General features: G+C 42.7%; 1 protein-coding gene across 1 annotated transcript in view; it reads right to left on the bottom strand.

Moving 5' to 3' along the window:
• The window catches only part of LOC124777392, a 102881-nt gene that overhangs the window by 9136 nt on the left and 67282 nt on the right, over positions 1 to 26463 (bottom strand). The window contains exon 5 of the mRNA XM_047252784.1: positions 21414 to 21622. Coding sequence (XP_047108740.1) covers positions 21414 to 21622 — 209 coding nt within the window. The remainder of the gene's footprint in view (positions 1 to 21413; positions 21623 to 26463) is intronic.

The following is a 26463-nucleotide window of genomic DNA, read 5'->3' as shown; positions in this document are numbered from 1 at the left end:
GACTGATGACCATAGATGTTAAATCCCATAGTGCTCAGAGCCATTTGAACCATTTTGATGTATAGAAATGTATAGAGTGAACGGTGGCGGCAAAAGACTATACCCCTGTCTTACACCTTTTTATGTGTGCACTTCGCTCCTGGTGTTCCAGTGTTATTGTTCGCTCTTGGTTCTTGTGCATATTCTATAATACCCGTCTTTCCCTAAAGTTTACCCCCATTTTTCGTGGAGTTTCGAACTCCTTGCAGCATGTTTGATCGTCGATTGCTTTTTTCATGTTGACAGATCCCATGAACGTGTCTTGATTTTGCTCAGCCTTTCTTCCAGTTTCACCTGCAATGTCATAACTGCATCTCTGATGCCTTTATCTTTCCTAACTGCCAAAATGATCGACGTCTAACAGGTCCTAGATTTTATTTTTCATTCTTCTCTATATTATTCTTGTCATCAACTTGGATGCATCAACTATTAAGCTGATTGCACGATAATTATCGTATCTGTCGGGTCTTACTGACTTCGGAATTATGCGGATGATGTTTCTGTGAAAGTCTGCTGGTATATTGCCAATCTCACGCATTCTATCCCTCCTGCCTTATTCGATTTCACGTCGCCCAAAGCTCTATTCGCTCAAAGCTCTATTAAGTTATGAGTCTAATACTGAATCCCCTATCTCATACCTATCGACTCCTGTTTCTACTCCTGTCAAGTCATTAAACATGTCCTTATCCTCATAGAGGTCTTCAGTTTAATCTTTTCACCTATCCGCTCTCTCCATTGTATTTAACAGTGAAATTCACATTGCACTCTAATTTGGTTTCACTGAAGGTTATTTTGTAAATGCTGAGACACTCCTTCCCGCAATCGCATCTTTTTTTCCTTTCTTAACAGTTGTCAGGTAGCCATGTCCCCCTAGTTTCCGTGCACGTACCATTTATTTTATTCTTAAGTGACTTTTATTTCTCAGTTTCCCTGAACCTGTTTGTTCTTACTTCTTTCGTCGATCTACTGAAGTATTTCTTCTTTTATCCATTGTTACCTTCCTTATACCTATGTTTTTCTTCCCAGTTTTTTGTGATTGCCTTTATTTGAGTTAAACATTCTTCCTCATCTGAACTGCTTACTAGGCTTTTCCTTATCGCAGAGTTTATAGTCTCAGAGAGCTACAAGCATATCTCTTCAATCGTTAATACTTTCATGTCGCACTTCATGGCACACTGATTCTTCGTAATTAGTCTGTTAACAGTCAGCCTTCGCTTGATCAACCCTAAATTGTGATTTGAATCTACTTCTGCTCCTGGGTGCGCCTTACGACCCCATGCCAGATTTTGTAATCTCTGCCTCACTATGAAGTAATCTAACTGGAGTCTTCGTATGTGTCCCGGTCCGTTCCACGGACACCTCCTCCTCTTGTGATTTGTGAACAGAATATTCGCTATTACTAGTGAAATATATTGCAAAACTTACTTTCTCCTCTCTCATTCCTAGCACGAACCACATATACTCCCGTAACCGCTTCTTCTGCTCCTTACCCTACAACCACATCCCAGTCCCCCATGGCTATTAGACCTTTATCTCACTTTACGTACTAAATTACCCATCAGTATCCCCATATGCTTTCTGCGTCTCTTCATCTTTGGCCTGCAACGTCGGCATGTATGCAGGAACCTACGTTTTCGGTGTTGGTTTGCTGTCGATTCTGATGAGAATGACCATGTTACTGAACTGTTCACAGTAACTAACTCTCTGCCTCACGTTCCTATTCATAACGAATCCTGCTCCCGTTGCACCGTTTTCTGATGCTGTTGATATTATTCTACACTAGCAGAGCACAGATGTTTGTCATTTTTCCATTTCACTTCACTGACACCCACTGCATCTAGACAGAGCCTTAGCATTTCCTATTTTATAGCTTCCTAACCCATTAAGACTTCTGACATTCCACAACTCAATTTGTAGAACGTTATCCTTTCGTTGGTTATTCAATCTTTTTCTCGTGGTCACTTGCCCGTTGGTAGTCCCCTCCCGTTGATCCAAATGGGGGACCAGTCTTGAATTTTTTACCAATAGAGAAATCGTTACAACACGCTTAGTTACGGAACACATATCCTATGGATACACTTGGTGTGTCTTTAATGCTGTGGTCTCCATTATCTTATGCATCCTCATGCCTTTGAGCATTGCTGACTGTTCTGACTTTTAGAAATAGTTTCTCACCCCAAAGGCAAAACAGTTCCCAGTTCTCTCCTCCGCCATTAGTGATGGTTTTTATTCTAAATTTAAGCAGTAACGAGGTTCGAACTCAGGTACCAGGACGTTTTGATTAATAATCAAATACGTTACCCTTAGAACCTATTTTTTTCGCTAGGCATGATACACAAGCTTGTCCTTGTCTTAAGAAAGTTTCTAATGTGGTAAACAAGGACATACACTTTTTTTATTAGTGCAAACAGTCAGCTTCAACTCAGGTGGAGGCTAGGTGGGCAAGGGTCGAATCCTGGCCACGATGTCCATTCCCCCACCCCCACCCCTCCCCACTACCACACCTGTCACTGTACTGTTCCCTCACATACACATGGTACTAGGGTGGATTGTTTTTATTTCACTTTTCTTTCTTTTGTATTTTTTTAAATTTCTTCTTCATTTTTGTTGTTATTTGATTTCTGAAAAGAAAAACTGATAGACAAAAATTCGACAGTTCCTGGACTCAATAGGAACAAATACTTTCTCTGGGAGGAACGCAATGAGAGAAGCGTCCAGAGAAGAAAAAAAAAAGCTACCATATTTCTTGACGATTAAAGACAAGGTGCAACATGTTGTTGTTGTGGTCTTCATTTCAGAGACTGGTTTGATGCAGCTCTCCATGCTACTCTATCCTGTGCGAGCTTCTTCACCTATAAGTAACTACTGCACCCTATATCCTTCTGAATCTGCTTAGTGAATCAATCTCTTGGTATCCCTCGATGATTTTTACGCTCCACGCTGCCCTTCAATACTAACTTGGTGATCCCTTGATGCCTCAGAACATGTCCTACCAACCGATCCCTTCTCCTAGTCAAGTTGTGCCACAAATTCCTCTTCTCCCCAATTCTGTTCAGTGACTCCTGATTAGTTATGTGAGCTACCCATCCAATCTTCAGCATTCTTCTGTATCACCACATCTCTAAAGATTTTAATCTCTTCTTGTCTAAACTATTTATCGTCCACGTTTCACATCCATACATAGCAGCACTCCATACAAATGCTTTTACAAAACACTGCCTGGCACTTAAAACTATAGTCGATGTTAACAAATTGCTCTTCTTCAGCAATGCTTTTGTTGCCATGGCCAGTCTACATTTTCTATCCTCTCTGCTTCGACCATCACCAGTTATTTTGCTCCCTAAATAGCAAAACTCATCTACGACTTTAAGTGTCTCATTTCCTAACCAAATTTCCTCAGCATCGCCTGATTTAATTCGACCACATTCCATTATCCTCGTTTTGATTTTGTTGATGTTCATCTTATATCCCTCTTTCAAGACACTGTCCATTCCGTTCAACTGCTTTTCCGTGTCCTTCGCTGTCTCTGACAGAATTACATTGTCATGGGAATACCTCAAAGTTTTTTATTTCTTCTCAATGGACTGTAATTACTACTCCAAATTTTTATGTTTCTTTTATTGCTTGCTCAATACACAGATTGATAAACATCGGGGATAGGCTACAACCCTGTCTCACTCCCCTCCCAACCACTGCTTCCCTTTCATGCCCCTCGACTCTTATAACTGCCATCTGGCTTCTGAACAAATTATAAATAGCCTTTCGCTCCCTGTATTTTACCCCTTACACCTTCAGAATTTGAAAGAGAGTATTCCAGTCAACATTGTCAAAAGCTTTCTCTAAGTCTACAAATGCTAGAAACGTAGGTTTGCGTTTCGTTAATCTATTTTCTAAGATAAGTCGTAGATTCAGTATTGCCTCACGTGTTCCAACATTTCTACGGAATCCAAACTGATGTTCACCAAGTTTGGCTTCTACCAGTTTTTCTATTCGTCTGTAAAGATTGTTGTCAGTATTTTACATTTGTCGCTTATTAAACTGATAGTTCGATAATTTTCACACCTGTCAAGACCTACTTTCTTCGAGATTGGAATTACTACATTCTTCCTATCTCATACATGTTGCTCACCAGATGATAGAGTTTTGTCAAGGCTGACTCCCCAAGGCTATCAGTATTTCTAATGGAATGTTCTCTACTCCCGGGGCCTTGTATCGACGTACGTTTTTCAGTGCTCTGTCAAATTCTTAACTCAGTATCGTATCTCCCTTTTAATCTTCACCTACATTCTCTTCCGTTTCCATAATATAGTCCTCGAGTACATCGCCCATGTACAGACCCTCTATATACTCCTTTCACCTTTCTGCTTTCCCTTCTTCGCTTAGAACTGGCTTTCCATCAGAGCTCTTGATATTCATACAAGTGGTTCTCTATTCTCCAAAGGTCTCTTTAATTTTCGTGTAGGTAGTGTCTATCTTACCCCTGGTGATATATGCCTCTACATCCTTACATTTGTCCCGTAGTCATCACTGCTTAGCCATTTTGCACTTCTGTAGATCTCATTTTTCAGACATTTGTATTCTTTTTTGCCTGCTTCATTTACTGCGTTTTTATATTTCCTCCTTTTACCAATTAAATTCAATATCTCTTCTGTTACCCGAAGATTTTCACTAGCCCTCGTATTTTTATCTACGTGATCCTTTGCTGCCTTCGCTATTACATCTCTCAAACCTAAGTTTTTTTTTACTACTGTACTTCTTTCCCCTCTTCTTGTCAATCGTTCCCTAATGCTCTCTCTGAAACTCCCTACAACCTCTGGTTCTTTCAGTTTTACCAGATCCCATCTCCTTAAATTACCACGTTTTTGCGGTTTCTTCAATTTTAATCTACAGTTCATAACCAACATATTGTGTTCAGAGTCCACATCTAACCCTGGAAATGTCTTTCAAATTAAAACCTGGTTGCTAAATCTTTGCCATCCGCTGTGGCCGAGCGGTTCTAGGCGGTTCAGTCCGGAAGCGCGCTGCTGCTACGGTCGTAGGTTCGAATCCTACCTCAGGCATGGCTGTGTGTGATGTCCTTAGCTTAGTTAGGTTTCAGTAGTTCTCTAAGTCTAGGGGACTGATGACCTCAGATGTTAAGTCCATAGTGCTTGGTGCCATTAGAACCATTTCGAACCTAAATCTCTGTCTTACTACACTCCTGGAAATGGAAAAAAGAACACATTGACACAGGTGTGTCAGACCCACCATACTTGCTCCGGACACTGCGAGAGGGCTGTACAAGCAATGATCACACGCACGGCACAGCGGACACACCAGGAACCGCGGTGTTGGCCGTCAAATGGCGCTAGCTGCGCAGCATTTGTGCACCGCCGCCGTCAGTGTCAGCCAGTTTGCCGTGGCATACGGAGCTCCATCGCAGTCTTTAACACTGGTAGCATGCCGCGACAGCGTGGACGTGAACCGTACGTGCAGTTGACGGACTTTGAGCGAGGGCGTATAGTGGGCATGCGGGAGGCCGGGTGGACGTACCGCCGAATTGCTCAACACGTGGGGCGTGAGGTCTCCACAGTACATCGATATTGTCGCCAGTGGTCGGCGGAAGGTGCACGTGCCCGTCGAGCTGGGACCGGACCGCAGCGACGCACGGATGCACGCCAAGACCGTAGGATCCTACGCAGTGCCGTAGGGGACCGCACCGTCACTTCCCAGCAAATTAGGGACACTGTTGATCCTGGGGTATCGGCGAGGACCATTCGCAACCGTCTCCATGAAGCTGGGCTACGGTCCCGCACACCGTTAGGCCGTCTTCCGCTCACGCCCCAACATCGTGCAGCCCGCCTCCAGTGGTGTCGCGACAGGCGTGAATGGAGGGACGAATGGAGACGTGTCGTCTTTAGCGATGAGAGTCGCTTCTGCCTTGGTGCCAATGATGGTCGTATGCGTGTTTGGCGCCGTGCAGGTGAGCGCCACAATCAGGACTGCATACGACCGAGGCACACAGGGCCAACACCCGGCATCATGGTGTGGGGAGCGATCTCCTACACTGGCCGTACACCACTGGTGATCGTCGAGGGGACACTGAATAGTGCACGGTACATCCAAACCGTCATCAAACCCATCGTTCTACCATTCCTAGACCGGCAAGGGAACTTGCTGTTCCAACAGGACAATGCACGTCCGCATGTATCCCGTGCCACCCAACGTGCTCTAGAAGGTTAAGTCAACTACCCTGGCCAGCAAGATCTCCGGATCTGTCCCCCATTGAGCATGTTTGGGACTGGATGAAGCGTCGTCTCACGCGGTCTGCACGTCCAGCACAAACGCTGGTCCAACTGAGGCGCCAGGTGGAAAAGACATGGCAAGCCGTTCCACAGGACTACATCCAGCATCTCTACGATCGTCTCCATGGGAGAATAGCAGCCTGCATTGCTGCGAAAGGTGGATATACACTGTACTAGTGACGACATTGTGCATGCTCTGTTGCCTGTGTCTATGTGCCTGTGGTTCTGTCAGTGTGATCATGTGTTGTATCTGACCCCAGGAATGCGTCAATAAAGTTTCCCCTTCCTGGGACAATGAATTCACGGTGTTCTTATTTCAATTTCCAGGAGTGTATTTATATACTCTATCTTAAACCTTGCAGTGTCTCCAGGCCTCTTCCACGTATACAACCTTCTTTAAGGATTCTTAAACCAAGCGTTAGCTATGATTAAGTCATGGTCTGTGGGAAATTCTACCCGGTGGCTTCCTCTTTCATTACTTACCCCCATTCCGCATTCGCCTACTACTTTTCCTTCTGTTCCTTTTCCTACTATCGATTTCCAGTTCTCCGTAACAATTGAATTTTCGTCACCATTCACTATCAGAATAATTCCTTTTATCTCATCGTAGATATCTTACATCTTTTAATCATCCACGGGGCTAGTTGGCATATAAACTTGTACTACTGTGGTAGGCGTGAGTTTCGTGTCTGTCCTGGCTACAATAGAGCGTTCGCTATGCTCTTCGTAGTAGCTTACCCGAGCTCCTGTTTTTTAATTCATTATTAAACCTATTCCTGTATTATCCCTAATTGATTTTGTATTTATAACCCTGTATTCACTTGACCAGAAGTCTTGTTATTCCTGCCACCGAATTTCGCTAATTCCCGCTACATCTAACTTTAACCTATCCGTTTCCCTTTTCAAATTTTCTAACCTTCCTGCCAGATTAAGTAATCTGACATTCCACACTCCGATCTGTAGAACGCCAGTTTTGTTTCTCCTGATAACGACTTCCTCCTGAGTAGTCCCCGCCCGGAGATCCGAATTGAAGGCTAATTTACCTCCGTGATATTTTACCCAAGAGTATGCTATCGTAATTTAAACATACAGTAAAGATGCAAGCCGTCGGGAAAAATTACGGCTGTAGTTTACCCTTCTTTCATCTGTTCGCAGTACCAGCACATCAAGGCCGTTTTTGTTAATGTTAGAAGGCCAGATCAGCCAATCATCCAGTAACGTTGAAGCCTCTGCCGCATCGAATGAGCATTCACCATATATTGGTGAAAAAGAAAGGGGTCGCAATCGTTGTCACGCGCTACTACATAGCTGGCATAGTGTCCGAAGAACCATGTGATCAAATTAGTCTTGGTCCGACAGAGTAGGAGAACGCAGCTTCAACTGATCGGATAAGGAAAGCCAGTTGTCGGCGTATCAAGAGCCAGTGTTCTCGTCCACAACAGTCAAATTTATGTGGCAATGTATCAGATTGCTGACATGTGTCGCAAAGACCAGTGGGATTAAGACCAATGCAATGGAGGCGTTTGGTGGTCGGGGTCAGATTGCGAATGACCCTACACCACGATGAGGCGACTTCCATCTGGAGGATAGGAAGGCCAATGTGAAATCACACTGTTTTTCAGGATACCAATGGCGCAGCCATTTCAATTGGGGAGAGGGATGATGAACTCTCCAATCAAAAAGCAAGGAACTGGTGGTAAGGTTTGTCACTGATAAAATGTCGGCTCCCAGAACACTTAATGTAGCATAAAATCCAAGGAAGCGCCCCAATTTATAGTTGATCCGGCCAACATCGGCAGATGGAATCAGAATGGCCAGTCGAAGACACTTAAATAAGCGGGCTATAAGAGAATGAGTTGCTCGAGTAGATTTTAAAACGACACGATGTATAAACAGTACTGAAGCCAACCCTCCAATGGGACGGGGCCTTGCAACCACTTGATACCAAAGTCAAAAAATATGACATTTCCAAAGGAAACGACTGACAGGAGCATCAATTTGCGCGCCTTCATCGTGGGGAGAGGGAATATCTGTGCAACATGGTACACTTTGCCCAAAATGCAGCAATCTATGATCCGCACTTTGTGAAGAAGACTAGGGGAATGGCGTTCGTGATCACGAATTTCTCGTCAAATTCGAATCGTCTCCTCCCGCCAACTGAGTGCAGCCATTTTCATAGGACAACGATCCAAGGTAATTACCAACGATTTGTGGAAAGTAACGATCGTTGCCCGTGGAATGTGTGGAATGATAGCGTGTTGAAAACCCTGCAATGGTAATACGATACACTTCCGTTCATTTTTGCGGAACCCAGAGAAAACAATATGAATCTAATATGTCCTTGAGCAATGACATATTATCGACATGACGTAGCATTACCATAACATCATCCACGTCCTCTCATACCGAGAGGGTTTCTCCTAATACCTTCCAGCTACTTAATTAATCAGCGACACAACACGGTGAAGCAAAGGTTCTAAGGACAAGAATAACGCGACATGGAGAAGGGGCTCCCCTGCGGCAAGCCCCGCCGCATGGTGATCTGGGCTAGTAAGTTGTCCATTCACTACGACAGATACCTGAATATCAGTAAAAAGATTGGATAATACCTGACACGCATTATGATTGAGGCCGGTCGCCTTGAGCACCTGCATCAAGAAACCGCGACTGACCCTGTCGAATGCCGTACTAAAATCAACAAAATGCAAGGCTCCAGAGACAACAGTCGTTGCCGCCACCGAGACAACAATATTCGACCGCAGAAATCAAAATCCTGTACCCAGGCACACATCTTTACTGGACAGCAAGAATTCTCTCTAGCAGTCTCAACGTAAGGCCAATAAACACCCAGGTGACAGTTTTATAATGGAAATTAAGTAGTGTGATCGCGCGGAAATTATCAATGTCTGGACTCTTGTTTTCTTCGGAATTAGAATGATTTTACCAAACCTGGAGGGGTCCGAAATCAAACCACCCTGGATCACCTCATTTTCCAGTGACGTAATGGTATCACCTATAAGAGGCCAAAAATGTACAAAAAGTGTCGGCGATTTTTCCGTTGGTGTATCAACAACAAGGCAATACACAGGGTGATTATAATTAAAGTTAAACTTTCAAAAAGCTGTAGAAATAACACCACTGGACAGAATGTCGTCAAATTGCAACGGAATATTATCGGAGAAGGGGAAAACGTATGGCAGAAGAAAAAAAATAGTGTGAAAATTGATCAATAGATGGCGTTCGATGTGTCAGGATGCGTAAATGAAAACACCTGTCATGCGCATGACCCATTTCAAGTTACTATAAACAAGCCGGGTACACGGCGTAACCTTCTTTCGCGTCTGCGACGTTTGCCATGACTGTCCCAATGCAGGATCGCGCTCTGCTTGTAAAGCTGTATTACAGGAATGATGACTGTTCACACGGCACTCTGCAAAAGTTCCGAACACTGAAGGGTTTGAAAAAAGGCATTGGTCCGGTGACTGCTGTGGGGTCTGGAGGAAATGATTCGAAAATTCGAAAAGACGGGTTCTTTTGGTGTGCAGTCTGGTAGAGGGAGGAAACGAAAGATTCGTCGTTAGTGGAAGCAGTAGTCACAGCAGTGCAGGAGGAGAAGGGTGGTGGTGTGCAAACATGAAATGCAAGGAGAATTGCTCGAACATTGGATGGTGGTGGTGGTGGTTAGTGTTTAACGTCCCGTCGACAACGAGGTCATTAGAGACGGAGCGCAAGCTCGGGTTAGGGAAGGATTGGGAAGGAAATCGGCCGTGCCCTTTCAAAGGAACCATCCCGGCATTTGCCTGAAACGATTTAGGGAAATCACGGAAAACCTAAATCAGGATGGCCGGAGACGGGATTGAACCGTCGTCCTCCCGAATGCGAGTCCAGTGTGCTAACCACTGCGCCACCTCGCTCGGTGCTCGAACATTGGACATACCCGTGAGCACAGTGAGTAAAATCCCACGAAACATCCTTCTTTGCTAACTGTTCGAAATTACTCATGCATACTAAACAGCATACTGAACATGTTTAGCTTCAGTCGCACGGAAATTAATAATCCGATGCCATATGACCTTGCCGTAGTGGTGGACTTACGTAACTAACAGCATCACACCTGTACACCCGTACACACTAAGCAGTACAGTTTGCTTAACGTCGAACGTACACCTTAGGCATTGTTGTATGTTTCATTTCTCATTTGTAGTTGACCACTATTAAATTATGATGCTTACAGCGTCATCTATTGCTGCATTTTGTGACTATTTAGTTTTCTTCTGCCATACGTTTCCCGCCTTCTCCGATAATATTCCGTTGTCATTTGACGTCACTCTGACGAGTGATGTTATATCTACAGCAGTTTGAAACTTTAACTTTTATTATAATAACTCTGTATATTATGGCAACTGAAGTTAGTTAGAAAGTAATCGTTTAATGCCGGAGTAACCACGCAATCGAGGAGATGAGTAAACCTATCAGGGACAATTGTATCAGTATCACGGTCATCGTAAAGGTGAGTAAAGTAACTATAGATCGCAGTGGAGATGTCATGTTGCGACGTCAGTATGTGACCATAGGTGTGAGTAAGGGACGTGATACATTCTCGTCTGCGACGCGTCCGCAACCGGATAATGTGATACAAGGTGGGAACTGTAGGAATGAGCGGACTTTTGATCCCACCCAGAGACCCTCCAGCTGACGCCTGTTTAACTGAAGAAGTTTCGGCTTAACATGGCGGACATCACTAATCCGTAAGGGAGCTAGTCTTGTACAGTCAAGAAGTTGAATGAAGACGGAATAATAAAATTCCTGGGTCCGACCGAGATCCCTCGTCCTTTCAGCGCCGTACCGCATTAAAGCTTTCCAGAGCAAATATCTGGCGTGCCCTGATCACCATTCCAGAAGAGAAGGATAGCGGTCCAGCGAACACAAGCTACTGGCCTAACCTCTCGAACGATAATCTCGAGGGAAGGATCCTTTAAGAGGGAAGAGTTCAACATCCAAGGGATGCGACACGATCCGTGGAACGACCAGACCCTGGAGGGGCTTGTAGAAGAATCAAAGTAAGGTCACAAAAAGTGCAGCCTAGTCCTCGGACGTTATCAAGGAAGTCGAAATCAGTCAGCGGTATTCCCTTTCTGTAAAACAACAAAGTACCAGTAGATAGTTCAAGAGCCACATTAAAGAACGTAGAAAACTCCGGAATAGACAGAATTTCAAGTAACACTAGTTGCAAAAAATATCATATCAGCATCCGAATCGTAAATAAATTGTTGCAGCGTCGCAAGTCTAAGTTCGGAACCAATTCCGTTAAAATTCAAGGTAAGACAGGTATAGGCTTGCATCCATCGATTACCAAAAATAATCAGTTGATTACTTGCAAATGCCCGTTAACAATCCATGGCAGAGACAAGGGATGAATCTGAACGTAAAGAAGCGGATCTCTGTATACTCGCCTCTTTCTGGTTCTTTTTTTTTTTTTTCACTATGCCGGGCGCTCAGGTTAAAACGTTCTTTGTCGCGGGTGTGCGGAAAGGCCACTGCCGCATGGGAGAACGGTGCTAAATGGGGGGGGGGGGGGGGGGGCGGTTGTCTTGCGGAAATTCCGTTATCAGGTACGGGGTGGGCGGTACGGGTCCTGTGATTCAACGGAATCGGGAATTGACGGTACGTCTTTTACCATCACCACATGTGCCGCTGGCACACTTGGGCCGATCGGGGTTCTATCAGCAGCGGCTTGTGGTAAGCATTCTTCATCCGGGGACGCAGAAGAAGGATGGTAATACGCTACAGATTCAGGGATGTCCGGTAAGTCCGTAATTATTGTACGGAGCTCCGGAAACGGTCTAACCTCATGTGATTCCGGAGAGGTGGTCTGGGACTCTGGAGTCAAGTCGCAAGTCGCAGACATCACGGTGCAAGGCAATGGGGCGTCAAAATGGAATCACAAACGTGAGGCGCCAAGAGACAAACAACAATGTGACACTTACAACGACTCACACAACACTGATGACAAATAACGAGGCTCTCGCAGCGCAACGATAGAGGCGGGAACAGGTGGAACCTTCACGCCAGGCGTGAGAAGTGGGAAACGATCATGGATGAACCCAGTGACAGAAACTCGTATATAGTATGCCGTCATACAACGTAAGTGACTTAATCTGAAAGTAATGGAGTCCCGAGCGGATTATGAACTGTATTTTCAGGAATTTGACGTTTTACAGTCTTCCGTTGTAAATGCTTTGTTGAATTCGTTTTGTAGAGTTATCGACAGGTATTGTAAACTGTGAGCAAGAGATGCGGTGGTCGCATCTATGCGCCATTGTATTTACCGAATTTTCAAGCAGTCACTAGGTACAGTGAGAACACTGAGATATGAGACACTGAGTTTACCTTGATGCGGTTGTTTGGGAATCTGTGATTGTTATAAACGAGAGGATAATGGGGACAAGTAATGCTTTTCAATACATTGTTGAGTCTAGGGGAAGTGTGGTGTAGGTATTGTTAATGTACGTCAACAATCTCAGGATTTACTGGCCTGTAGAGGGATACAGATGTTTCGCTGGAGTTAGCAATGCTGTTTAAGACTATCTAGTCCTCTGACATCGCGAAAGAGTCGGTGGAGCCGACGGGGTTCTTGTAAGAGGACTGTAGTATTTGAGGGGAGTGTGGGAATTGTGGACCGAAACAATTATCCTGGGGGTTGGATGTGGTGAGATACGGCACTAGGTAGTAGGGAGCTTTCAAAGTGGGCATGCGTGGAGTCCCAGTAAGCGATGCAATTGATGTGTAAAATGTGTTACATGAATTTTAGGAGTGTTTGGATGGGTTTGAGTCTGTTGGGTTTGATGCAGAGGATTGCTGGGAGGGGATGATCACTTCCAGTTGCTTTGAGGGTAGGTGCAGTGATGCACCCAAGGAAGTTGGGTTAGGCAAGTACAGTATGGAGGATGGTGTAACTTTCAGGTTCGGTGTGTTGACATAATGTCACTTAGAAGTTTTTTCAGGCTGTTAACAAATTGACACCACCACCCAAGTTTGGCAGAGCAGCAGCTATGGACATTAAGGTGTGTGGTAGTACTGTGGGTAAAGATGATGTGGCGAATGTGGGTGAGGATGTCGTAGGGTCAGCTATGGGTAGTTTCACAGATTGACATTGGATTCTTCAAGTAAATGGTTAGGACGAGGTGCTGGAATCAGGTTATCTCACATGCAAGCAATGTCAACCTTACCTAATGGTATGTTGTAGGAATTATGTGTGCTTTGTAGAGTCTAGGGAGACAATGGCATTGTGTAGTGTCACTGTACCAACTTTTATTAAGATGTGGATGTAGAACTGAGATAACATGTGGGTGACGAAGGTCTGTTGTAGCTGAGAGAACAGACAAATGGATAGCATGTTATGCTGCTGGTATGTCTTGATGTATTATGTGATGAAATAGGGTTAGGTAAGGCTTTTAAGCTAATGTTTTGGCCTTACTGAAGACAAAGAATAATTGGTTTTAGGAGAAGGTGACTTAGATGTTAACATGGAAGGCGATTGGGTCTGTTATGGTTATGTATTGGACGATACGTGGACGTTCAAAGAGACTGGATGTCGTGGAGGACAGTGGTTTTAAACTGGATGTCTTTGATGGTGTGGATGCAACACAAGTTCAGCTGGATGGTGTTGAAAACTGTGGTTCTGAACTCTACATCTTTGTTGATGGGGATGCAATGCGTGAAGTTATCAAGGTAAGGATGGTAAGATCAATGTAGTGAATGTTGCCTTTACTTTCCTTTTTCTTTTGGAACATATGAATAGGGGCTGTGTAGGTGACACTTTTCTGCAAGGACTGTACATTTGTGCACAGTTTACATGGGTGACTTTTTTTGGACTTGGGACAGGCCAGATGGTTTTTGCCATTGTGGGTCAGATAATCGACACACTGGAAACATTTTGACTTCGGTATGCTGTTGGTTGCGATTTAGATGATTCAACGCAATTGCAGCTATAGCAGATCAAGGCTCTGTCATTGATGTGATGGTCTATTGTGGATGAGGATTCAGTAAACGCATAAGGATTGTTTGGGATAAGGAAGGTTTTGTGTAACTGGATGATCGGCGGGGAACTTAATTCCTGCTTAATGTGCTCCACTGTACGTCACATTCACCCACCTGCTTGACATCGGCGAAAATGAGTGGAGTCAATGAGATTGAGGTTGAGTGGGATTGAGGGGGATTGAGAGAGGTTTCGAGCAGAAATGGGTGTGGAACGTATTACTAGATATATTTTGCTTTTTTGTGGGTTGTGAGGTTTATGATGGCTGAGGCTTTTGTTAGATTTTGTGGCCAGGTTATGGCGTGAGGTAGTTCGTGGGACAATTGGAGTGAGAGAGTGACAAACTTTTGTGTTGCCAGAAGTGAGCATTTTTGTCAGTAGCCAACACGAACAGAATATACTCTCCTCATTATTCCACAATAATCAAATAGATCTTTCTTTCTGTGTATAAACTAAACTAAAACTTACTAAACTAAAAATAATGTGTGATGGTACTTAACATTCTTATATTTTTACAAATGTTGGTCCATTCAACTATCGTAATCGATATTGTATGACTACAGACTTACCATCTCATAATACATTTTATGGATTTTAATAAAGTAATTTTGGGTGTACGCCATGTCACTAAAAAACATTATCCAACTATACCGTCAATGTCTGGACAGTGGTAATCTAGCTATTAGGTGCTAGAGTCTGGGGGTAGTCTTCCGTGTACTTCCTGTTATGGCGGTTGTCAGGTTATTAACGACTTCACATTTTCAGGGACGTCAACGAGCAGTTCTAAATGTAGATTTCTATGAGAGGGTGGGCGTACTCTAGCAGGTGATTTGGTACGCAAGAGTGATTCATCAGCTTATATAACTGGGCATAGTATTTTCCTGCAGCCAGACGTTGATGCTGAAGGGCAGTTGTTTTGCGGTCGTTTATTTACACAGTTTCAAAACGTTTGAACTTGTATGCTCCGCGCAGAGTGGCCGCGCGGTTTGTGGCGTCATGTCACAGACTGCGCCGTTATTCCCGGCGGGGGTTCGAGTCCTCCCTCGGGCATGGGTGTGTGTGTTGTCATTAGCATAAGTTGTCCACCCCCGGTAGCTGAATGGTCAGCGTGGCGGATTGTCAATCCTCTGGGCTCCGGTCCGATTCCCGGCTGGGTCGGGGAATTTTCTCCGCCCAGGGACTGGGTGTTGTGCTGTCCTCACCATCACTCTATCATCCTCGTCATCTGTAGGTCGCCGAAGTGGCGTCAAATTGAAAGACCGGCACCCGGCGAACAGCCTGCCCTAGCCATACGATTAAGTAAATAAAAGCGTAAGTTAGTTTAAGTAATGTGTAATTCTAGGGACCGATGACCTAAACAGTTTGGTCCCTTAGGAATTCACACACATATGAAAATTTTTGAACCCTTATGTTCTGCGGCTGCCAGTCCGCAAATATACGCGGCACGTCATATTGAGACTTCTGGTAGCCAAGCCTTTCGGAAACTTGTAGCCATCCCTTCTGTTCATGCTATAGGTTTCCTTAGTTGTGTTCTCCCTCACAGAAAAATCAGTGAGTGCCTCTTCCCGGCAGGAGCGTTGTAGCAGCCTCCTGGAGGTTGTAAGCCATCTTCAACATCGGCTCGTGCTAAGATGAGATTCGCAACCACTCCCCCTTCCGTATTCGTTTGTTGTCTCGACCGAACTGCCATCAGTTACATCACGATAGCTTACCCCTAACGATATCTTCAATGTTGAACTTAAATGTTAGCTTCCAGATAAACGGATCGTTGTTCATAACTCTGTAACCTATTGTCGCTACTCGCTAGTACTGTAAATTGAGATGTAGGGCCAAATTATTAAAAAAATTAGATTTTTTTGTTACGTAATTTATTGGATTGATGATTTAAGAATAAAAACACCGCGAAGTTTCCTAACCGAATTCTGGCTAGAAATATGTTTCAAAAAAGCTTGCTTGGGTGCCTGCGCCTGCCACGCCCCCCTCTTTCTATGCTGTGATCCACACCTTCTATACAATAGCAATTTTTTGGGCGTTAATTATTCATTAACACAACCGAAATGAACCACAAATGAATCTAGAAGGGTGTGAGAAACATAATCTTTGCTTGTTACTCTATTTGCAACATGTTTTTTTAATGGTACTTGCTACAAATTAATTTCAGTTTTTAGTTTTCCACATATTAACCTGTTTTGCTCGAAATGAGTCATAATAATGGACGCCTATTTTCGACGAAGTTACTGAGTTCATCGTAGAAGAAAATTAGTGAAGAAATTGGTGATGCTATATATAGTGCCAAAGACGAGTATTCCTGTGGATTTAGGTTAGCCGAGTTAGAATTGCTTGCCCTTATGATTAATGTTTCATGTGCACGTGATAACTGTGGGTCAAAGGGCCTCAGATTGCATGATGGCAGTGACAGAATAGGCACTGTAATTAAGTAATATACATATTCTGTGTAAAGTTTGTAAATATGATGTTCAGTTCAAGACTTCTGCTCTCCATGGCAAGATGTGTGAGGCAAATACAAGACTGTGTTACGCCATGAGATGCTTAGGTGTAGGCAGAGAAGGCACAAATTTGTTTTGTGACTTGATAAACGTGCCTACACCAGTAGTTACAAGAAAGCACTCCTCAGCGTGCTTGTTAAGTTGTTTGCAAGAAAGACATGAAAGCAGCACTTGAGGAAGCTGTAGGTATTAACATTGTAGGGGAAGAAGGACACTAAGTAGTGAAGACAGATCTGTGTGCCTCTTGTAACATAACTTTGATGAATAGGGGCCATACATCACTTCATGGTGTACAATATGTCTTTAGTGTGTAAACAGGGAAAATCTTATACTTACAAGTAATGAGCAAATATTTATCTCAGTGTGACAAAGAAAGAACAATGATGGCAGTGAAGAAGAAAGGTGACAGCAGGAACACAAGAAACTGTGTAGCAAGAATTACCAGGGGTCAGGTAGTGGGATGGAAGCAGCTGGGATGAAACTAATATTCCAAAAGTCAGTTGAACAATATTAGGTATTTGAAGTATCTTGGTGATGGAGATTCCAGTGTTTTTAAGACTGTTTTAGAGAGCACTCCTTATGGCTCATAAACTAAAATGTGTGGGGCATGATAAAATGCGAATGGGAGGCAGACTTCTCAGACTGAAGAAAAAATGAAGGGCAAAAATTAGGAGATGGATAGCCACTAGGAGGTATTAACAATGACTGACAAGGAAATTCACACTTTACAACTATATTATGGAAAAGCTATCAGGGACTACTACATAATGCGAAAACAATGCAGCAAGCTGTATGGGCAATATTCTTTCACAAACTTCCCACCGACGATGATCCTCAATATTCCCTTTGTGACATATATCTTCAGGCAGAAGCCAGTGGAAAGCCATACACCCACAAACATCGTTTGCCACTTGCTGTTTTAGATGTTATAAAACCAACTTTCAGGTGCCTAGTCATTCATTAACTACTGAAAAAGTGTGTACACAAGTAAACACAGAATACAAATGAGAGCTATAATCACCTTATATGGATGTGTTGTCCAAAAAACCGTATTTGTGTCCTCATTTGTTCTGAAGACAGCTGGTTGTGATGCCTGTCTAATGTTCAAGAGTGGAAATGTAATTAGGATAAAGTGCTTGCAAGGACTAGGCTTCCATCCAGATGCATTCACACTGAAAATACTCAGAAGCTTCGATGAAGTGCGACTGTACAAATCTCAGGCAGTAGAAGAAAAAAATGCAACTAAGCAAAGGAGGCAGGGGAAGAGTTTACTTCAGAAAGACGAGAAAGAGATAAATATTATGAATATGAGCAGCATTTAGTCACTAGAGGGATGGAAATATTGTCAAAATTTGAAATAAAAACTTTGAATGAGAACTGCCGCAATCTGAATTGTTTGAGATATAACGTATCTTTTCTCAGGGACTATAAAGCCCAACATCGTGAAATTCGGTATAGTTCTTAAGAATTACTTACTGAATGAATCTTTGCAGCATTTTTCCTTTATCTTTACTCTGAGGAAAGTTTTCCCTTTAAATTTGAGAAAAGTAGAGAAGTCCTGGGTAACACAAAAGTGAAAAATTAATTTCAGAGCAATCATATGCTCGATTAGTTTACGAAAAAAGGTACATTATAGAAACAATGGTAATTAAAGATTTAAATCCTTATAAAACGTATGTCGATGCGCATTTTCAAACAAAAATTGCACAGGATATGTTGCAAAAAATAGTGTCTAGTTTTAATATTTTACCTGTAATATTTTTGAAGAGATATATGTTTACGTACAAGAATGAGTCTTGCCGTACGTCTGTCCTCAAGGAATTCAACACAGTAACTTTAGTTCACACATTTATTCACCGCTGCCACTACAGTTTCAGTCACAATTACACTCACGCGCTGCATAGAGCAACTCAGTCTAGCACTTCCCAACAAGTCTGCTTGTTTTTCTTTTTTCTTTACTTTTGTAAAGACTGTTCTTTGCACGGGTGGGGTTCCTGGTGATAGTATATGCATATTCTAATGATAACTTATCTTTTTTCTGTTGTAAGCCTGTCGATCTTCCCAGTTTCTTAATTAATCAGTTTACAACCCATTGAAACCCAACGAGTAGTAACGAATTCGATTGCCCGAAGCGGTCAAGATTGAGACCAGCAGGCATAATTAATTTTCCCGCTGACAGAGCCCAAGTGGGATGCCCTCTCTTCCTCTCATTTAAATGGAATCACTCTCTACCAAGCACGACGCTATCAAACAGTTACACAGAGAGAAATGTAACATTAGAACCTCTATCAAATCTGGTGCACGATAAGCAGATGGAGTGATCGAGTAAAGAATGACGTCCTGCAACGAGAATAAAATAATAAATATAAAAAAGATACGTAGTGATCCGACCAGATAGAACTGTGAAGCACATATGGCGACCGGTGCCGCTGCTGAAAATATTACTTAAAGTAGGGAAGGAAAGAATAAATCTCGGGTGCAGATCCGTTGAGAAAATTTGTGACGTTGTCCGGGGATAGTTCTTGAGTATTTTGGTGGAACTGACCCGGTCTCCTGCGGATTCTGTTGCTCAGTAATCGTTTCAGTGAAATAGAAGGTGGCCTAGAAATGCATACATGCTTTGTCTCGGCAAAACAAACACAGATTCCAGCTTCTGAGTTTCGTAGATGTTACAGATTTTCTCATTCCGTAAGACAGAACATTAGGGAAAAGCAGTGGAAGAGAACATGAGTGGATAGGTAACACAGTGCACCACAAAATGCTCCTTGTGAAGTTGTAGAAGGAACACTGCAAAGAAATAAAGGAAGACATGAAAGGGAATGACAATTAGAAAACATAGTGCAGGTAGTAGCAACTACATCATTAATGAAGAGTGATGGCAATTACTATTCGTTGGTTGAGTGCTTCAGGGGAGGGGACCAAACATGAGGTCATCGGTCCCATCGCATTAGGGAAGAATGCGGAAGGTAGTAGATCGTGCACTTTCAAAGGAACCCTCCTATAATTTGCGTGAAGTGATTTAGGGAAATCACGGAAACCTAAATCAGGATGACCGGACGTGGACTTGAACCGTCGTCCATCCTTATGCGAGTCCAGTATGCTAACCAGCAATTGCTGTTCACATCGAAACAGCGATGTAGCAAAAACGTGTTTGGGAACTTTTTAACTTTTACTTATGCATCATGACCTTAAACAAGATCATGATGCATATTTTTCTAGCACCTCTTAACACGCAATTCATTGAACAGGAGAGTAATTACCTGGGGTAATTGGTTAGCGACTGCACTCTCAGAGAAGAACCATATTCCTGATATTCACGATGGACCCATGAAATGGTCGTACGGGAAAATCCCCACTTCATCACTGCCTCGGAGGTGCAGAGTCCCATCGCCTGCACGCCGACTATAACACCATGTTGAAACTCACTTAAATCTTGATAACCAGTCATAGCAGCAGCAGATAGTTGTTGTCTTATACAGGAGTTGCCGACCGCAGTGCCGTCTTCTGCCTGTCTGCATAGCTTTGTATTTGAATACGCATGCCTATAGCAGTTTCTTTGGCACTCCAGTGTAGTATTAACATTTGTAAGAATAATATTACCAGCTTATCTTGTGCAATATAACTATTTAGTTACAAATATAAATAATATTCGTCATAGAAGACTAGTAAATACAAGCAATATCATACCAGAATCATATATGAGAAATTTAGAACTTTGTACCAATTACAGTACTGATAAAAAATTAGTTCGTCTGCAGCTGTTATGTTACTGAAATCAATCGTCGTTTCTAGAACAAGCCTTATACTCAGAATAAGAAGGCTACCGAATTGTACAGTGTTTAGAGAAAATAGAAAGAAACACTTCTTTACGTGACACAAATTTCACAGGTGTAGGATGGTCTTACCGCTGCTGATGTTCAGAGATGGAGTTCAAACTTCTGTGTGATGAATATCGTTTCAGAGACGTTGCTGGAAGGAAGATGAGGTGTTCAGTGTACAAGGCAACGGCAGACACTACAGTTGGCTAGTAGCCAGTTAAGCTGAGGCGGCAGCCATTATTTGTGAAACACAAACTTGTTTCGAGTGTGGAGTACAATCATTAGTACTGAGCTGCCACCTGAATAATGACTCTAATACGTCATCCATCACACTTCAGTTTTTCCACATTCTCTGAACATCACTAACGTTGAAACATTCATGCACCACTAGTAGGTAGAGGATACACCTGTGGCATTAATAACATATAAAAGAGTGTTCCTTTCTATCTTCTCTAAGCACTCCAAAATTTTGTACACAGTCTTTTTTACTCCCAGTATAGTAATGGAGTCGATAACACATCAAAAAGAAGAAGTTAGCTTGTAATATATCCAATCAGTCAAGAAACTGACTTCGGAAAGTGCACCAGCGATTATCTTGCATGACATACAAAATGACGTAAGCACTAAAACTGGACATACAGAACTCTATTTGAACCTCATTCCTTGAATAAGTGGACACCCGTCAGTGCGTAACAATGAAGTGGATGAGCCCCATTATCAAACTTACCCACAGGTTCGGTGTAATGCGCGTGGCGTTGATTGAAGAACCATACTGTATTATACCAGTAGCTATGAGAGAAGGCGTACAGCGCATCGGCGACACCAAACATTTTCGATGCCTCTGGCTGTCTCTCTTGGCATAGCACACTCATGTCATCGTAAAAGGAAAGGTATGACGGCTGATAGTTCAGTAGGCCATCATTCAACAGCGGTCGCCTGTAACACAAAAGCTGCGAGGTTACACCACTTCCAGTGTAAGTAAGAATGTAAAAGTATACAGAATGGATTTCTATTCAGCAGTGGATTACAAACTTCCTGGAAAACTAAAACTGCGTGTCAGACAGTGCAGGAACATAACCAAAAAAATGGTTCAAATGGCTCTAAGAACTATGGGACTTAACATCTGAGGTCATCAGTCCCCTAGACTTAGAATTACTTAAACCTAACTAACCTAAGGACATCACACACATCCATGCACGAGGGAGGACTCGAACCTGCGACCGTAGCAGCCGCGTGGTTTCGGACTGAAGCACCTACAACCGCTCGACCACAGCGGCCGGCAGGAACATAACAAACAATAGCAATCCCATTGGTTTCTTTAGTATTCTGGTATATGAAGATTTCATATTCAAATAGCCATCTTCAGAGCATTTGAGTGAGATACTGATTTTAACTATTCTTGCAAAATATTCATTCTGTTTTGCGCTGCTGTATGATTTGAATCGGTTTTAGACGTAAATTGCAGAAATTAAACAGCAGGACTGCAACGCTTGCAAATAGGATATACTTTGTCTTTAAATAAGAATTTCACATGCATTGCAAGAAAGTGAACATGTGATATTCATGTTAAGAATGTGAATGACTTGTTCGAATTTGTTATTGATGAAGGTAAGTGTACCGTGCGTCGAAAGAGATCGGCAGGGAAAGCAATGGTTGGAAGTCTGTGTAGCCGTCACTAAACTGTCACTGCGTCCAGTTTGCATTGACACACGAGTACTGAATAATTGAACGTTGAGCTGAGTAACTTTATTACTGAATACCTGCATATCTGTGTTCTGTGGTTGTTCGTGTTACAAAACTGAAGTTGAGTCGGCTCTTGTAGGGCGGTATTATTTCCAGTACTTCGTGAATGGTCATTTGTTTGTTCATGTTACAAAGTGGGAGGCCATTATTTGTACCCTTGTGTAGGACTATTCGTAAATGATTTATGTTTCAGGTCTTATCACGCAACTTTATGATGAGTTTTATGTACCGCCAGGAAGTGCACGCAAGACTGACGTATGAAATAAAATAAGATTACGTCTCTACAGACCCACTGAGGTAGCAGCTGAAACAGATTTGTTCTTGAGTTAAATAGTTGCCTTTTGTAATTTGTTCGGTACTCCTGTACAGTAATCGAGTAAATTTTGAATTGTGGTACGCGAAACTGGTGTGTACAAAACTTGTAATTTGTTGCGTGCCGGCCGCGGTGGTCTAGCGGTTCTAGGCGCGCAGTCCGGAACCGCGCGACTGCTACGGTCGCTGGTTCGAATCCTGCCTCGGGCATGGATGTGTGTGATGTCCTTAGGTTAGTTAGGTTTAAGTAGTTCTAAGTTCTAGGGGACTGATGACCACAGTAGTTAAGTCCCATAGTGCTCAGAGCCATTTGAACCATTTGTTGCGTATTTCACGTGAGTTTCTTAAATTGGATTTATTTGAATACTTTCTTAGGTTTGAATTTCTGTCAGTTTGTTATTATAAATGTGTTAAAGATTACCCCATGCATTCTGAAATAGCCTCAGGCATTTTAAACGTTTCATCACATATAGTTATCGATCTTGAGTCGAAACCTTTAGGTCCAAAGACAATGTTTTCTAATAATTTTTGGGTAAGAATTGTTATTAATAACTTTGTTTTGGAGGCTTCTGAATTCATGTTAGTCCGGCACCTTACCACACCTTAATAGCTTCTACCATACCAGTAAGTTGTCCATATTTGCATTGACTGAACTGTATACATAATAAAATTAAGAAGTGAAATACAATACACACTGTTCAACTTCTCATGGTTTGGGTTCACAATCATGTACAATTTCTGAAAGGATCATTTCACGACGTACAGAGCTTCGCACTTGTTTGATGTTACTGTGTATCTACAGTGGAAACGCTTATTTTAGACGATGAAATGTACACATCTTGGAGGATTTTAAAGTCTGACATGATTTGAAAGAAAATCTTCTACAGCACCACTTTAAAATGGCCGAAAGGCCAAAACTGCAATTGTAAAATAAATAATTTCTGCAGTCGATGGGGAATATGATGTCCTTAAGAAAACACACATTGAGCTAGCCAGGCACGAATCAAGACCTGCCGTCACAACTTTACCTTTGACAGTACCTCATCTTCTGCCTTCCAGCCATCATAGAAGCACTCCTGCATACCTTTCAGGACCAGCAGTGACCAATGATCTCGAGAATTGATTCATGAATGAATTACCACTCTGTAGTGGAAGATGCACTCTTTTGAAACGTCGGGGATCGACTCCCCACCCGGTACACAGTTCTAATCTGCCAGGGAGTTTCGTATCTGGATTAACTGGTGTGACAGTTGAGTAATTCTGCCTGTCAAGAGAGGTACGTCAGCTGAAACCAGAAAACTCACAGAAAGATGAGTTCCACTTTACCAGTCCCTTGCAGCTAATCCAGTGGTCGAGGCCATCGTAATATGATGACTTGAGGTATTTCTAATTCATCTTTGCATCCACTAAAAACGTGTTTTTCTTTCACAATACGTGTTTTGTTTTACTCATTTATACCATTATCAGTGATTGAATTTTCATAACATTTTTCCTTATATCCGGAAGTGCGTATTCCAGCGTTTCACATCGGTTTGTTTGACCTATTTGCAGCTTGACGTGCAGCAGTACATGTTTACTGAAGTAAAACACGACGAAATAACGCAGCACTATTGCACACAAATGTTTGTTTGCCTGGTTCTAAACCATTCGCTGGGGATCCCGCTTCGGGATTGGTTGGTATGGGTCTCTCGTTTGACAAAGCAAGTCCTCATAGGACAATTTTTGGCCGTAAGATGTTATCCAAAGGTCAGCGTTTTGTACGTCGATTCGATGAATCTGTTTCTGATGCGTCTTATGATAAGAATGGAAACCTCAAAGTTGATTTTAGTACATTAATATGAAGAGCATTCAATTGCGGAGTAAGATTTATTTTCCTAATTAATCTAAGACTGCGTTCCCTATAGCCCTATCAACGACGGAAAGTTTACTTACTGTCACATATGATGCAGAACAACCCGTACTCCTTGTAGCATGGTCCTTGGTTATCACTGTTACTAGAGAGCGACATTGCCAATTAATGGATGAGGCTGTAAGCTACATGATAACAAATTCCGATTGATTTCTGGGTCCTCAGTTTTACCGGGAAGCAGTCCTTCCCAAGACATGTGATTTCTTGGTGCCAAGGCTCGCAAATCATGTCCGTGTAACACATCCCAGCAGACTGTTCTGCCTCAATGTACAGTACCATACCTACTATATTAACAAGGTGGGACTCAGAATACGTGCCGTGATCAAATTCATCATTTGTATGCCACAGATGGAGAAAGTAGCTGTATACTGACAATGGTCTGAATAATCATCATACGGAGATTTGCTTGGAGACGAATTTCAGAAAAGAGATTCTTTCAATGTAATGGAACAAGTTCGCTCACTAAAGCAACCCAAGAACGGTTTTAAGTGCAGGGTGGGGGTGAATACATAACATTCACTAAAAGTGTAAAGAAAACCTCGAAACTTCTGGACAATTTGCCGCTAATGTACTACACATCAGTAATGATACAGTATTGACTGCGATATTTAGTTTAGAAACTCACAAAGTGGCAAATCAACCAAAGACGCGATAAACACTCGCCACAAGGAATTGGAGTGTCCAGACGCTCTGTACAAACGCGTGGCAGGCTACTACCATAACAATCGTCGTCAATTTGCCTACAAACGCTGTCTCCAGGCGTCAGTGTGCGATCCATGGTTTTGGCCTGTAGTGCCGGAGCCATTACTCAAGATATTATGCGAATCCAGTAATTAACTGGACTGGTGGAATCTAGAGATGATCCATTGTACGTGGTGATACGTGAGCTATAGAAGACATACGAAATGATGCATTTCCTGAACTAGAAGGACGGTATCAAAGCTCCACCATTGTCGTTGGAGATCTGTACCCCCTCATGCATCTCCTGTTTTCGACTTTGTACTGTCGTCGAACCGCGACAATAGACACATTGAGCCGTATGAATGAACAAGAGAACGTTCTCTGGGGAAGATTTTCAGAGCAAAATAACGTTCTCTGAGAGATCTCGTATGAATAAAAAATCTGAAGCATATTCTCTGAGGAGGGAGTTCCTTCTCACTGCCTCACCTCATTGTGGAGAAGGCTCTCAGTGTGTGTCGTCTGTCGTGTCCGGCAGAGAAAGCATGCATAATGTTACATTTCATTCAACTCACTCAAACAGGCGAGCTACTCAGCGTACAAACATGGAAGACATCAGTCTGTTTTAGAAGAAATGCGCGCTTCAGTCTGGAACCGTGCGCCTGCTACAGTCGCAAGGCTCGAATCCTACCTCGGGCATGGATGTGTGTGATGTCCATAGGTTAGTTAGGTTTAAGTAGGTCTAAGTTCTAGGGGACTGATGACCTCAGATGTTAAGTCCCATAGTGCTCAGAGCCATTTGAACCATTTGATTACAGGCAGTTTACTAACGTGCATTATATTGGAATGTTACCAAATTTTCAACATACGGGAAACTTTGTTGTTAATGAAGTTAGGTGAACACATTACGCGAACGAAATCTTAAAATATCCTGACTTTTAATCTACTTTTAACCGGAACTGTGTCAGAGTTTTCTAACACCACATCATTTGGCTTAAATACGACGTACAATGGTCTGCTCCCTGTCAAGTGCGTAAATGGTCGTCCGTGCGGTTCGTTACGTGAAATAGATCGCTAGGTTAGTAATAAACCAGTTACTAATATTTTCTGATCCGTCGAATTATTTCTAACATAA

The sequence above is a fragment of the Schistocerca piceifrons genome, chromosome 2 (assembly GCF_021461385.2).
Source record: "Schistocerca piceifrons isolate TAMUIC-IGC-003096 chromosome 2, iqSchPice1.1, whole genome shotgun sequence".
In the NCBI taxonomy this organism is placed as follows: Eukaryota; Metazoa; Arthropoda; class Insecta; order Orthoptera; family Acrididae; genus Schistocerca; species Schistocerca piceifrons.
The sequence above is the reverse complement of the archived record's forward strand: the minus strand, read 5'-3'. Positions and strand labels throughout refer to the sequence as shown.